Raw genomic sequence first — 14,745 nt, 5'->3', positions numbered from 1 at the left:
TAATTTGGGTCATGTCCAGGCTTCCTAATTATTGTACCCTTAACTTTGAATTGCCAGACTAACCTTTGCTGCCTGGGTGAGAGGTTTGTGTGCTGGGATATGAGCTGGGTTGGGGCAACACCTGACAGAGAGTCCCGGTTATTACCTGCCGGCTGCAGTGAGGACAAGCCTACAGCTGAGCAGGGCACATGAGTGGAGAACAGACTAGATCACAGAAGGTTCAGGGCTTGCTGCGAGAAGGTAAATTGCTTTGGTTCTGTTCCTGTAATTTAAGAGGAAAGCCTGTCTAACTTAGCTGGTCGTGGAGTGCAAGATTAGATGAGACTGAATATGCATACAGGCTGTTCGTTGTTCTAAAAGCCCTTTTTCTTCCAACGTTTTGTTCCAACTACTAAACAAACATACTTTGTTCTAATCAGGCTGTTGGCTCCTGAAGAAAGAAAACACAGATGCCCGAAGCCCAGTCAGGCCTGCAGGGTGATAGGGGTTGGTAGACAGGAGGTACAGTACCCAGGTCCTGCTCCAAGAGCAGAAAAATCAGTAATGTTATGTCTACACGAGAAAGCTTACAGTGGCACAGCTGTACCAATGCACTGTACCACTGTAAGATCCCTCTATGCTGACAGGAGAGAGCTCGTTGGGGGTGGATTAATTATGTCTAGAGGAGAGCTGTCGGCAGGAGCGCTTATGCCGGTGAAACCTCTGTTGCTCGAGGGGGGGTGCAATATTCACACCCCTGAGCTACATAAGTTTTGCCGACGTAAGTGGCAGTGTAGACATAGCCTAAGGCACTGAGAGCGAGCAAGGAGACAGATACACAACCAGCCTCATAACCATGATAGGTCTGAACAATATGCCCGCGTGTTTTAAAATCCTTTAATTGAAGAATAGATAAATTTTTAATTCCACTTTCTGGTGTTGCAGTTTAATTTCATGCCATTTATTAAAACGTGTCTGATCTTTTGATTTACGGAGATGAAAAGAAAATCATTCAAGCAAATATTTTGGCAATAGTTTGGATTTTTCTCAACACACTGAACATTGCTTAAACCGAGTAAATACTTAGCAGCTTCCACATTTTATGTCAGCCTACGTTTATTGGTTTGTAATGTCTAATCAAACTAGAAATCTGCATCTGGGAGACTGCAAGTAGGATATTGAGTAAAGTAAAATAAAAGCAAGTAAAATATTGATCCTGATCCTGCATTAGCTACACCCCATCTACATTAGTGGGAGTTTGCACTGCACAAGGAATGTGCAGGTTCATGCCCACAGTCTGTAGTACTAGGGAAAGAAACCTTTATATTAGCCATCTAGAGACATCCCTGTTAATGCATCCAGCTATTTAAATTGTCTAATATTTAAATCTAATCCTTTAGGTACTTAAGAGCTTCCATAAAGCATTGTGTCACAGATTACCTGGAAAACAGATCAAAGATTTAATGAACTGCAAATTACATTTCTAAATGAGCAACATAAATTAGTCTATTTTTAACCAACCAGGATCTTTTGTTCCTAAGTAAATACAGATTTGATCATGCGGTATGTGATGTGGCCCTCCGATTTATAGGTATCAAAACTGTCTTCAAACTGGCATTTGCTTGACATTTCTCTCACTTGTTCATGAATAGGCATGGCTCTTCCCACTGCACTCATCAGTTTCATCCCCAGGGGACCCAGTTTTGAGTATTCCTGGAGTTGCAGAAGAGAGAGGGAATATTGTTGTTCATCAGCAATTACATAACAAAAGAGAGGCACTTCAGAAGATGACTGTTTTCCTTTTCAAAGAGACTCGGTAAAGATGCCCTCAAGGGGTTCCATGTTCAACAATTTCCATATCAAATGTGCTTAGTTTACAAGTAAAAAAAGGAGTACTTGTGGCACCTTAGAGACTAACAAATTTATTTGAGGATAAGCTTTCGTGAGCTACAGCTCACTTCATCGGATGCATTCAGGGGAAAATACCACAAGTACTCCTTTTCTTTTTGCAAATACAGACTAACTCGGCTGCTACTCTGAAACCTGTCATTAAGTAAAGAAAAGGTTTTCCTTCCAACTGCCAGCCCTGCGAACTGGGTTTCAATAGCCTTAAATATGCTCTGTGCCCCTTTGCACTTACACCTGGGAAGCCCTAGTCCAAGGCTATGCCTACACTACGCAGCTTACAGCAGCACAGCTGTGCCACTCAAACCTTGCCGCTGTAAGGCGGCCAGTGTAGCCACTCTTTGTCGGCAGCAGAGAGCTCTCCTGCTGACAAAATCAAACCAGCCCCAATGAGGGGCAGTAGCTTTGTCAGCAGGAGGGCATCTCCCGCTGACAGTGTTTTTTTCACACCCCTGATCAACAAAAGTTTTAACAAGAAAAGTGCCATGTAGACATAGCCCAAGCCTCCCCGCAGAGAGTGACGTCTGGAAGAGGTGGCCTGGCCATTTACTCCTCCCAACACGAAGTTCAGAAAGGTCTAAGGCCCAGACAAAGGAGAGCACTTGAACCCACACAATGCCCTTAATGGCACTTGGGGTGCAGTGTCTCTATAGCAGCATCTCCAACTCTTTCCATGGGGATTGGCACCATGGCTGCTTATACAGTGTATATATAATCCCAAATGTGGAAGCCAACAGCACCTTTCACCATAACAGTACTGAAAGCTGAACCAGTGCTGCTGGTAGTTCATTTCCTGATTAAAAAAAGCTAGTGCCATGTAAGTGAAAGAAGTCCCATTGATTTTAAACCTTTACCTGGGTATCTTTTTCATCTTCAAAAAACAGGTAGTTGAGAGCAGGAGCCATTGGCTCTCCCCACAGATCCTCATAGCTGTCTTCCTGCTTCTTGGCCTCTGTCTCAGACTGAGTATCTGAAAACACTTTCTTCTCTATGGCTAGGGGTGCTGTGCCCTTGGGGCTTTCATCTCCAGCATCTGTCTTTGCTTTTTGGGGGAAGTACAAGGAGATGTAATGGGGTTATACATTGTGAAGGTTAGAAATAAAGCTTCTTATGGAAATTGTCTATAATCTTTACTGTAAGGTTGCCAGGGAGACTCCCAAATATACACTATGGACAGGTAAAAAAAAGAGCAATGGACAAGTTTTATGCCATGCAAGCTGTGAGATACTGCTGCTCTACCCGTAGCACACTGTATATCGCACAATCCAGTAGAATCTCTCTCAAGTTGACCTTTAATTCTGCATGTGTCTTGGACAGACACACTGAGACCATCCTCTTAGAGCATGGGCCACCGTACTGCTGGAGGGACCATCTTTTGGATGAGATGTAAGACAGTATATGCAAAAAGAAAAGGAGGACTTGTGGCACCTTAGAGACTAACAAATTTATTTGATCATAAGCTTTTGTGAGCTACAGCTCACTTCATCGGATGCATTCAGCGGAAAATACAGTGAGGAGATTTATATACACACACAGAGAACATGAAACAATGGGTTTTATCATACACACTGTAAGGAAAGTGATCACTTAAGATGAGCCATCATCAGCAGCAGAGGGGGGAAAGGAGGAAAACCTTTCATGGTGACAAGCAAGGTAGGCCATTTCCAGCAGTTAACAAGAACATCTGAGGAACAGGGTGGGGTGGGGTGGGGGGGAGAAATAACATGGGGAAATAGTTTTACTTTGTGTAATGACTCATCCATTCCCAATGCCCCTCTGCCATGTACATTGGTCAAACTGGACAGTCTCTACGTAAAAGAATAAATGGACACAAATCAGATGTCAAGCATTATAACATTCAAAAACCAGTTGGAGAACACTTCAATCTCTCCGGTCACTCGATTACAGACCTGAGGGTGCCTATCCTTCAACAAAAAAACTTCAAAAACAGACTCCAAGGAGAGACTGCTGAATTGGAATTAATTTGCAAACTGGATACAATTAACTTAGGCTTGAATAGAGACTGGGAATGGATGAGTCATTACACAAAGTAAAACTATTTCCCCATGTTATTTCTCCCCCCCCCCACCCCACCCCCCACTGTTCCTCAGATGTTCTTGTTAACTGCTGGAAATGGCCTACCTTGCTTGTCACCATGAAAGGTTTTCCTCCTTTCCCCCCCTTGCTGCTGGTGATGGCTCATCTTAAGTGATCACTCTCCTTACAGTGTGTATGATAAAACCCATTGTTTCATGTTCTCTGTGTGTGTAGATCAGTCTCCACACTGTATTTTCCACCAAATGCATCCGATGAAGTGAGCTATAGCTCACAAAACCTTATGCTCAAATAAATTTGTTAGTCTCTAAGGTGCCACAAGTACTCTTTTTTTTTTTTTGCGAATACAGACTAACACGGCTGCTACTCTGAAACCTGTCAAGACAGTATATGATGATTCATGGGCAGTAAAAATGCAGGGCATCTTTTTGCACAAGGTAGTTGATACTAGCATCTTGGCCTGGCCCAGTTCCATTTTGGGAAATTACATCCTACTGACCTAAATATCTATTTCACTTAACACAATAGTGTATTATTTTCTTCCTGTCCTGCACTGTGAAGTGGAGCTGCTGCGCTGGCTGCTAAACCCGAGGTAACTGCATTTCAGTGATAGATTAAATGATCACCATGTACAGTAGAATGATTGCAAAGGACTTTGCAGATGAAAAGTACTTAATGTAAGATTACTTATAAAGTTCCATGACTTTTTGACATGTGCATTACCTGCATAATCTCTACACTGTAGTCCTTCCAAATCCTCACTAAGCAATTCCTCTCCTTGAACTTGCAGGCGAGCTCCCTGGGTAAGAAATAAATGCCTAAGAAATTTAAAAAAAAATACATGACATTAGGGCTCTGAACATATTTCCCTAGAAACTGGAACAATCAACTATGCCTTGTTTTCAGAAAAGAGATACTCGAAAAGCCATCTGACATTTAACTGCAAGCTCAGAATAGTGCAATGATTTAAAAATGTGATTGAGGCAGTCAGGTAACTTAATGACTATGCTCTTTTGTATTCCTAATTCAAATCTGCCCATACAACTCAAAGAAAACAAATGTTGTCTCGACTCAGTACACAGTCCAAACCACAGCTGGTAGTCTTCACTTAGAAGCAGTCCAAGGTTCTTCTAGCAAGGAGAGTTAGAGACCTCCTTTTGTGGTTAAGATGTGACTGCTACAGCAGGGCTGAAATCATGCGGCAGGGACAGCAAAGAGATGAGTGATAAACATAGTGTGTAACACCAGAGTTTATGATACCACATGTTCTAAATTAATCCTCTTTTGGGGAATAAGTTAGTGCCTTCAAATGTGAAGGAACTTCATGCTGTGCAATGTACCCTTACAGTGCTATGCAAGAGCCCCTTCCTTATTTCTGCTTAGTTCAGCATGTCATCTGCAGTATTTGGGATTGAAAAACTAAATTAGCACATTAGCCTTCACGCCCCCAAATATTTGAACCAACAATAAGGAGCAGAGCTACGCCCAAGTGTCCAGCCTGCACAGCTAGATATAGGGGGAGGAGTGGCAGGAAGGAATTCTTCCTCCAGAACCATGGGACTGCAGCCCTAAAGTGTGAGCCTTGGAGGGGGAGATAATGGGAGGACCTGTACAACAGGAGATAATTCAGCTCTGCCACCCCCACATCCTGACCCCTATGTGCTGGTGCATACAGAGTCACAAGGTAGCTGAGCTTCAAATCATGTCCTCTTTTGAATAAGAAAGTTGCATTGGTTCTGCTGCCCAGGGACGCTGAATGACTGTGGAGGCAGCAGAAGTAGTTTCTAAGGCCCAGATTCTCAAAAGTATTTAGGCTTCAAATGTCCACTGAAATCAATGGAAGTTAGGCGTCTAAATACCTTTGAGGATCTGGGCCTAGGTCTGTAAATGGAACCATTCTTACCCCGATATTTTAAGATTCTGAAGTCTGCAGTTAAACAGGCTCCTTATCATATATATATTTTCTTCTTCTAGTAGCTGAGCAGATGCTTCCAAGTCACTTACTTCCTTTCGGTATATTTCAACCTGTCGCAGATGAGAAAAACATGAGGTAATCTTGAAAGAGAGGGGGACCTGCACAATGGGTCCTGATCCAGGAGCTTCCCGAGTTCTTATCCTTACAACTTATCCTGAAAAATGATCCCTCACTCTCACAGATCTTGGGAGACAGACCAGTCCTTGCTTACAGACCGTCCCCCAACCTGAAGCAAATACTCTCCAGCAATCACATACCACAAAACAAAAACACTAACCCAGGAACCTATCCTTGCAACAAAACCCAGTGCCAACTCTGTCCACATATTTATTCAAGTGACACCATCATAGGACCTAATCACATTAGCCACACCATCAGGGGCTCATTCACCTGCACATCTACCAATGTGATATGTGCCAGCAATGCCCCTCTGCCATGTACATTGGCCAAACTGGACAGTCTCTATGCAAAATAATAAATGGACGCAAATCTGACACCAGGAATCATAACATTCAAAACCAGTAGGAGAACACTTCAACCTCTGTGGCCACTCAGTAAAAGATTTAAGGGGTGGCAATTTTGCAACAATAAAGCTTCAGAAACAGACTCCAATGAGAAACTGCTGAGCTTGAATTAATACGCAAACTAGATACCATTAACTTGGGTTGAATAGAAACTGGGAGTGGCTGGGTCATAACACATATTGAATCTACTTCCCTATGTTAAGTATCCTCACACCTTGTTGTCAACTGTCTAAATGGGCCATCTTGATTATCACTACAAAAGTTTTTTTCTCCTGCTGATAATAGCTCATCTTAATTAATTAGCCTCTTACAGCTTGTATGGCAACTTCCACCTTCTCTATATGTATTATATATATATTTTCTTACTATATGTTCCATTCTATGCATCCAATGAAGTGGGCTGTAGCCCACGAAAGCTTATGCTCTAATAAATTTGTTAGTCTCTAAGGTGCCACAAGTATTCCTGTTCTTTTTACCTCCCTCTGTGCCTTAGACAACACAGAAGGTCAAGAGGAGAAAGACCTGGGTGTATTGGTTAATCACAGTATGACTATGAGTAAGACTGTGAGTCTGTCACGGAAGTCACAGATTCCGTGACTTTCCGTGACCTCCATGACTTCTGCAGTGGCCAGTGCTGGATCATGGGCTGCCCAAGCTGGGCAGCCCCTGGTCAGCAGCAGCAGTTTGGGTGTGTGGAAGGGGGCTAGCAGCAGGGGTTTGGGAGTGTGGGGAGGGCACATACCTCGGGGTGGGGAGCACTTACAGGGGGGAGACTTCCCAGCTCCCACAGTCATGGCTCTGTAGCTCCTCTTAGGTGGAGGGGCCAGACAGCTCCGAGCACTGCCCATGCCCGCAGGCCCCATCACCGCAGCTCCCATTGGCTGCAGTTCCCGGCCAATGGGAGCTGTACAGCCGGTGCTTGCGGTGGGAACAGCATGCGGAGCCCCCTGGCCCCTCTGCCTCCTAGGCACTGCAGGGACATGCGGAGCCAGGTAGAGAGCCAGCCCCACCAAAACCCCCAGCGGGGGTCCCAGGCCAACTCCTGTAGCACCCGCGGCCCCCACACCCAAGTTTTAGTTAGGGGTATATAGTAAAAGTCATGGACAGACTACAGACCGTGAATTTTTGTTTACTGCTCATGATCTGTCCATGACTTTTACTAAAAATACATGTGACTAAAACGTAGCCTTAACTATGAGCCATCAATGTGATGCAGCCATGAAAAAGGCTAATGCAGTACTAGGATGCATCAGACTAGGTATTTCCACTAGAAACATGGAAATGTTAAGGCACTGATGAGACCTCATTTGGAATCATAGACACTGACTCTGTGGGTGCTCCAGGGCTGGAGCACCCCGGGAAAAACATTAGTGGGTGCTTAGCTTGCAGCCAGCTCCCCCGGCCCCCCAGCATCTCACGGATCAACTCCTTCCTCCCAGCACCTCCTGCCCACTGCAATCAGCTGTTTCGCAGCATGTGGGAGGCGCTGGGAGGAAGCAGGAGGAGCGGGGACGGGGCAGGCTCAGAGGAGGGGACGGAACTGGGGGTAAGAGGTGGGGAGGGGTGGGAATATGGAGGAAGGGGACAGGTGGGGGCAGGGCCTGGGGGTTGAGCACACCCTGAGCCCAGAGGAAGCCAGTGCCTATTTTATTGCAATATTGCAGTATCAAGCTTTTTATACAAATTTAAATTATGTTCCATAAATGTTTGAAGGACTGAGCCCTAAAATTGCATACTGGATAATCTCATACACTTCTACTTATTAAACAGTTGATTGTATGAAGTGGTGTTGTCACTAGCAGAGCCAAGATTCTGGCTGTCACTCCAATTGTGACAGGATATGCATCTTCATGTCTTGATGTCACAGAGAACTAGTCTTTCCCTCACAACTGTGGCTTACTTAGGACAACATCCTGCTCACCCTTCTCGCTGAAGTCCTTAGAGGCCTATGATAAGAAGCAAAGTGATGACTACAGACCACCACTAAATTCAAACCCTAATTATCATAGTGTGAAAAACCAGATACTCCTTTTACCTCTTCTTTCAGCCATTCATTTTCTTCAATCTCCCTGTGACTGGTTTTGTCAATGTGCTTTACGGCATTCTGAGAAAACAGAATTTCAGATCTTCTCTGAAGACAGAACTTTGACAATGGCACATATTTGAGGAAAACATTTCTAATGGGCAGGTTAGTGTTCTAGGCAGGAAATAGCCACACAGGGAACTAGAAACTGTGCAAGGTTCCCCAAAACCAGAGATAGGCAAACTATGGCCCGCGGGCCACATCCAGCCTGCGGGACCATCCTGCCCGGCCCGAGCTCCTGACCAGGAGGCTGTCCCCCCTTCCCTGTAGTTATGCCGCCATGCGGGCAGCGCGGCTTGCACCCACCCACCTCTCAGGCTTTCCAATAAGCCTGTCCTGCCACTCTGATGAGCATGGTAAGGGGGCGGGGGAGAGAGGAGCTTGGATTAGGGGCAGGAGGTCCCGGAGGGGAAGTCAGGAGGCAGGGGGGTGGTGGTTGGATGGGGCAGAGGTTTGGGGAAGGGGTCAGGAGACAGGGAGCAGGGGGGTTGGAGAGGGGGTGGGATACCAGGGGGTCGGGAGGGACAGGCAGAAGGGGGTTTGGATAGGAGGTAGAGTCCTGGGAGGGGCAGTTAGGGACAGGGGTCCTGGGAGGGGCGGTCGGGGGACAAGGAGTGTGGGGGAGTTGGATGAGTCGGGGGTCCCAGGAGGCCTATCAGGGGGCGGGGGTGTGGATAGGGGACAGGGAGCAGTGGGGGGTCGATAGGGGGTGGGATCCCGTGGAGACAGGGGGCGGTCAGGGGACAAGAAGCAGGTGAGGTTGGATGGGTCGGAGGTTCTGAGGGGGGCAGTCAGGGGGCAGGAAGTGGGCGGGGGCCAGGCTGTTTGCAGAGGCACAGCCTTCCCTTCCTAGCCCTCCATACAGTTTTGCAACCCCGATGTGGCCCTCGGGCCAAAAAGTTTGCCCACCCCTGCCCTATAACATTCTCTTGGGAGCTTGAAGGTGCTCTGCCATGGGGTAGGCAAGAGGGTTAGCCCTCAAATCAGCTATTCCTCACAGATGTTCCAATCCAATGCAATTTGTGACCAGTTATTATTTCTGATATCAGTTTCCCTAAATAAGAACTTTCTCCCTCCCTTCATATCTGCTATTTCTAATTTATCCTGCACTGAAGTCATAATCTTATCTATGTAAAATTCAGTGTTGTAGCCTGATCCTTTGGGGCTCCTTTCCGTACTAATGAATTTGATTGCAGGATCAGAGGTTTGTCTTCATTATTGACTCAAGTAAGAAATGAACTACCAGGAATCCTTTGTTTAGCATCACATGTTTACAATCCATGGGTCTGATTCTCTTCTCACACCATTGTAAATGGGAGTAACTTAACTGAAGTCACAAAAAGAAAAGGAGTACTTGTGGCACCTTAGAGACTAACAAATTTATTTGAACATAAGCTTTCGTGATCCGATGAAGTGAGCTGTAGCTCACAAAAGCTTATGCTCAAATAAATTTGTTAGTCTCTAAGGTGCCACAAGTACTCCTTTTCTTTTTGCGAATACAGACTAACATGGCTGATACTCTGAAACTTAACTGAAGTCAGTGAAGCTAAACCTCTAATCTTCAAAGGGATCTAATGAATTGTGGAATCCTACTGATGGACATACAGATCCATTAAAATAAAAAGCACTACAATATTGGTTAACAAAATTTTACAGTTCATTTTATTCTGTTCCAACCCATAAGATACCCTGTCATTCCACTAATGAAGGCCCAAGTCAGTCTTTTTTTTAAAATCCAGTTTAAAATCAATAAGAAGAAAATGAGTATTTGTAATCAAGGAATGCATCCAATGAAGTGAGCTGTAGCTCACAGAAGTTTATGCTCAAATAAATTTGTTAGTCTCTGTAGTGCCACAAGTACTCCTTTTCTTTTTTGCGAATACAGACTAACACGGCTGCTACTCTGAAACCTGTAATCAAGATGCGATTAGCACTCAGTATAAAAGCAGAAAAAGTACCTCAGTAGCCCATTCCTTCTTTTCTTCCATTTGTTTCTCAACCGATCTGTCAATTTTTTCTTTTGTCATTTCCAGAGTATGTCTATAATATTCTTTCAAAAGCAAAGCAGAAGTCATTAGGTCACACTGATTCCCTCTGCAGATGATGAGATAACTGACTCTTACTATGGGACTCCACAGCCAGCATCTCTTTAGAGCATGTTGATATTGCAGTGAGGATGTGAGTGTAGCACAGGAAAGTGTACCATGCTAGGTATACTCTAGCTAGCATGGGTAACCAGAATAGCGTAGATATGGAGGCCCTGGGTTAGCAATGCAAGTAAAAACCCGAGAGGGAGTCAGAGTATGTACCCAGGTGGCTAGCCCAAGCTCCCATCACCACCAAGTTCTGTGCTTCGTACAATTTTATATCCTCTATAGATAGGCTATATATACACACTATGAATGTGCTTCCTCTGCTCATGTACACAGACTTGTGATAGCTCAGTGTAGTCCTGTTCTCACAGAAAACAGCACCAGAGGCGCGCAAACCCAACCGAAAATGGCGAGTACATACTTGGAACTGCTCAGCCATGCCTCCACTGTGTATACTCACGCGAGATCAATGAAAGGATTAGTATATGTACATAAGCAAGGGAATCACACCCTTAGCTTGTAGTGTAGATATAGTCTTAGACTTTTGTAAGGCTTTCACTTCATATTGCTCGACATTCTGATGAAAAATTGGCACTATACAGTATTAATAGAGCACACGTTCAATGGATTAAGAACTAGCCAACTGACAAATCTCAAAAAATAATAGTCAATGGGGAATCATTATCAAAATCTTAACTTTGGAAAGATGATGGAGCAAATAAACAAGCAATCAATTTGTAAGATCCTAGAAGATAATAAGGTGATAAGAGATAGTCAACATGGATTTGTCTCGAACAAATCCTGTCAAACCAACCTAATATCCTTCTTTGACAGGCTGACAAACATTCTGGATACTGGGGGTGGGGAGCAGTAGATGTGATATATATCAACTTTAGTAAGGCTTTTGATATTCTCTCTCATGATCTTCTCATAAGCAAACTAGGGAAATACAGCCTAGACCAGTGGTTTTCAACTTTTTTCATTTGAAAACACCCAAAAAATTTTGAATGGAGGTGTGAACCCCTTTGGAAATCTTAGACATAGTCTGTGGACCCCCAGCGGCCCATGGACCACAGTTGAAAACCAATGTTCTATGGTAATGACAACCTTTCGCAGACCCCTTAGAAAACCACCAAACCTACTGTAAGATGAGTACACAACGGTTTGGAAAACCAAACTCAGTAAGTAGTTATCAATAGTATCAATCAACCGGAAGGGCATATCACAGGGGTGGGCAAACTTTTTGGCCCGAGGCCCCATATCTGAGCATTGAAATTGTATGGCAGGCCATGAATGCTCATGAAATTGGGGATTGGGGTGCAGGAGAGGCTGATGGCTCCAGCTGGGGGTGCGGGCTCTGGGGTGGGACCAGAAATGAGGAGTTCAGGGTGCGGGAGGGGGCTCCAGGCTGGGGCGCGGGGGGTGAGGGCTCTGGCTGGGAGTACAGGCTTTGGGGTGAGGCTGGGGATGATGGGTTGGGGGTGCAGGACAGCGCTCCAGCCCAGGTTCAGAGGGCAGGAGGGGAATCGGAGCAGGGAGTTGGGGTGAGGGAGGGGGTCAGAGGTGCAGGCCCCAGGAGGCACTTAACTCAAGCAGCTCCTGGAAGCAGCAGCATGTCCCCCCTCCAGCTCCTACACGGAGGTGCAGCCAGGCGGCTCGGCATGCTGCCCCATCCGCAGGTGGCGCCCCTGCAGCTCCCATTGGCTCCTAGCCAATGGGAGCTACAGAGCCCCTGGACTGACCCTATGCATAGGAGCCAGAGGGGGGACATGCCGCTGCTTCCGGGAGCCACACAGAGCCACAGCACATGCGGACAGGGGCAAGCCGCTGGCTGGACTGCCAGAGCAGGGCAAGCCCCGGACTCCGCACCCTGGCAGGAGTTCAAGGGCTGGATTAAAATGTCTGAAGGGCTGGATGTGACCCCTGGGCCATAGTTTTCCCACCCCTGGCATATATAGGTAGGGTCCAGCAGGAACCTGTTCTGGGGCCGGTTCTAGTCAATATCTTCATAAATTATTTGGATAATGGCATAGAGAGTACACTTATACAATTTGCGGATGATACCAAGATGGGAGGAGTTCCAAGTGTTTTGGAGGACAGGATTAGAATTAAAAATTATCTTGACAAACTGGAGAAATGGTCTGAAATGAATAGGATGAAATTCAAGAAGGACAAATGTAAAGTTCTACACTTAGGAAGGAACAATCAATTGCACAAATAAAAAATGGGAAATGACTGCCAAAGAAGGAATACTGCAGAAAAGGATTTGGGGGTTATAATGGATCACAAACTAAATATGAGTCAGCAATATAATATTGTTGCAAAATAGCAAATATCATTCTGGGTTGGATTAGCAGGAGTGTTGTACACATGACAGGAGAAGTAATTTTTCCACTCTACCTAGCAGTGAGGGCCTCAGCTGGAGTATTTTGTCTGGTTCTGGGCACCACACTTTGGGAAAGAGGAGGACAAACTGGAGAAAGAGGGATGATCAGTGAGTTATCTCAAGTGTCTATACACAAATGCAAGAAGCCTGGGAAACAAGCAAGGAGACCTGGAAGTCCTGGCACAGTCAAGGAATTATGATGTGACTGGAATAACAGAGACTTGGTGGGATAACTCACATGACTGGAGTATTGTTATGGATGGATATAAGCTGTTCAGGAAGGACAGGCAGGGCAGAAAAGGTGGGGGAGTTGCATTGTATATAAGAGAGCAGTACGACTGCTCAGAGCTTCAGTATGAAACTGCAGAAAAACCTGAGAGTCTCTGGATTAAGTTTAGAAGTGTGGGCAACAAGGGTGATGTCGTGGTGGGAGTCTGCTATAGACCACCGGACCAGGGAGATGGGGTGGACGAGGCTTTCTTCCAGCAACTAACGGAAGTTACTAGATCGCAGACCCTGGTTCTCATGGGAGACTTCAATTACCCTGATATCTGCTGGGAAAGCAATACAGCAGTGCACAGACAATCCAGGAAGTTTTTGGAAAGTGTAGGGGGCAATTTCCTGGTGCAAGTGCTGGAAGAACAAACTACGGGCAGAGCTCTTCTTGACCTGCTGCTCACAAACTGGGAAGAATTAGTAGGGGAAGCAAAAGTAGATGGGAAACTGGGAGGCAGTGACCACGAGATGGTCGAGTTCAGGATCCTGACACAAGGAAGAAAGGAGAGCAGTAGAATACAGACCCTGGACTTCAGAAAAGCTGACTTTGACTCCCTCAGGGAACTGATGGGCAGGATCCCCTGGGAGAACAACATGAGGGGGAAAGGAGTCCAGGAGAGCTGGCTGTTTTTTAAAGAATCCTTATTGAGGTTACAGGGACAAACCATCCCCATGTGTAGAAAGAATAGTAAATATGGCAGGCGACCAGCTTGACTTAACAGTGAAATCCTTACTGATCTTAAACACAAAAAAGAAGCTTACAAGAAGTGGAAGATTGGACAAATGATCAGGGAGGAGTATAAAAATATTGCTCAGGCATGCAGGAGTGAAATCAGGAAGGCCAAATCACACCTGGAGTTGCAGCTAGCAAGAGATGTTAAGAGTAACAAGAAGGGTTTCTCCGGGTATGTTAGCAAGAAGAAGAAAGTCAAGGAAAGTGTGGGCCCCTTACTGAATGAGGAAGGCAACCTAGTGACAGAGGATGTGGAAAAAGCTAAATGTACTCAATGCTTTTTTTGCCTCTGTCTTCAAGAACAAGGTCAGCTCCCAGGCTACTGCACTGGGCAGCACAGCATGGGGAGGAGGTGACCAGCCCTCTGTGGAGAAAGAAGTGGTTCGGGACTATTTAGAAAAGCTGAACGAGTACAAGTCCATGGGGCCAGATGTGCTGCATCCGAGAGTACTAAAGGAGTTGGCGGATGTGATTGCAGAGCCATTGGCCATTATCTCTGAAAACTCATGGCAATCGGGGGAGGTCCCGGACGACTGGAAAAAGGCTAATGTAGTGCCCATCTTTAAAAAAGGGAAAAAGGAGGATCCTCGGAACTACAGGCCAGTCAGCCTCACCTCAGTCCCTGGAAAAATCATGGAGCAGGTCCTCAAGGAATCAATTCTGAAGCACTTAGAGGAGAGGAAAGTGATCAGGAACAGTCAGCATGGATTCACCAAGGCCAAGTCATGCCTGACTA

The 14,745-nt window shown here is 45.6% G+C and overlaps 1 protein-coding gene across 4 annotated transcripts in view; it reads right to left on the bottom strand.

The window, feature by feature from the left end:
* Positions 1–896: 896 nt before the first annotated feature.
* CCDC83 (coiled-coil domain containing 83) overlaps positions 897–14,745 on the bottom strand; it is a 51,816-nt gene continuing 37,967 nt past the window's right edge. For all 4 annotated transcript variants that reach the window (XM_038387677.2, XM_038387682.2, XM_038387680.2 and 1 more), the window contains 6 exons: positions 10,480–10,571; positions 8,474–8,542; positions 5,843–5,964; positions 4,663–4,757; positions 2,739–2,926; positions 897–1,692 (listed from right to left, as the gene is read on the bottom strand). In XM_038387677.2, coding sequence (XP_038243605.1) covers positions 1,516–1,692; positions 2,739–2,926; positions 4,663–4,757; positions 5,843–5,964; positions 8,474–8,542; positions 10,480–10,571 — 743 coding nt within the window. In that variant the 3' untranslated portion in view covers positions 897–1,515. The remainder of the gene's footprint in view (positions 1,693–2,738; positions 2,927–4,662; positions 4,758–5,842; positions 5,965–8,473; positions 8,543–10,479; positions 10,572–14,745) is intronic.

This window comes from Dermochelys coriacea, chromosome 1 (genome assembly GCF_009764565.3).
Source record: "Dermochelys coriacea isolate rDerCor1 chromosome 1, rDerCor1.pri.v4, whole genome shotgun sequence".
NCBI classification, from domain to species: Eukaryota; Metazoa; Chordata; order Testudines; family Dermochelyidae; genus Dermochelys; species Dermochelys coriacea.
This window is presented reverse-complemented; position numbering and strand designations above follow the sequence as displayed.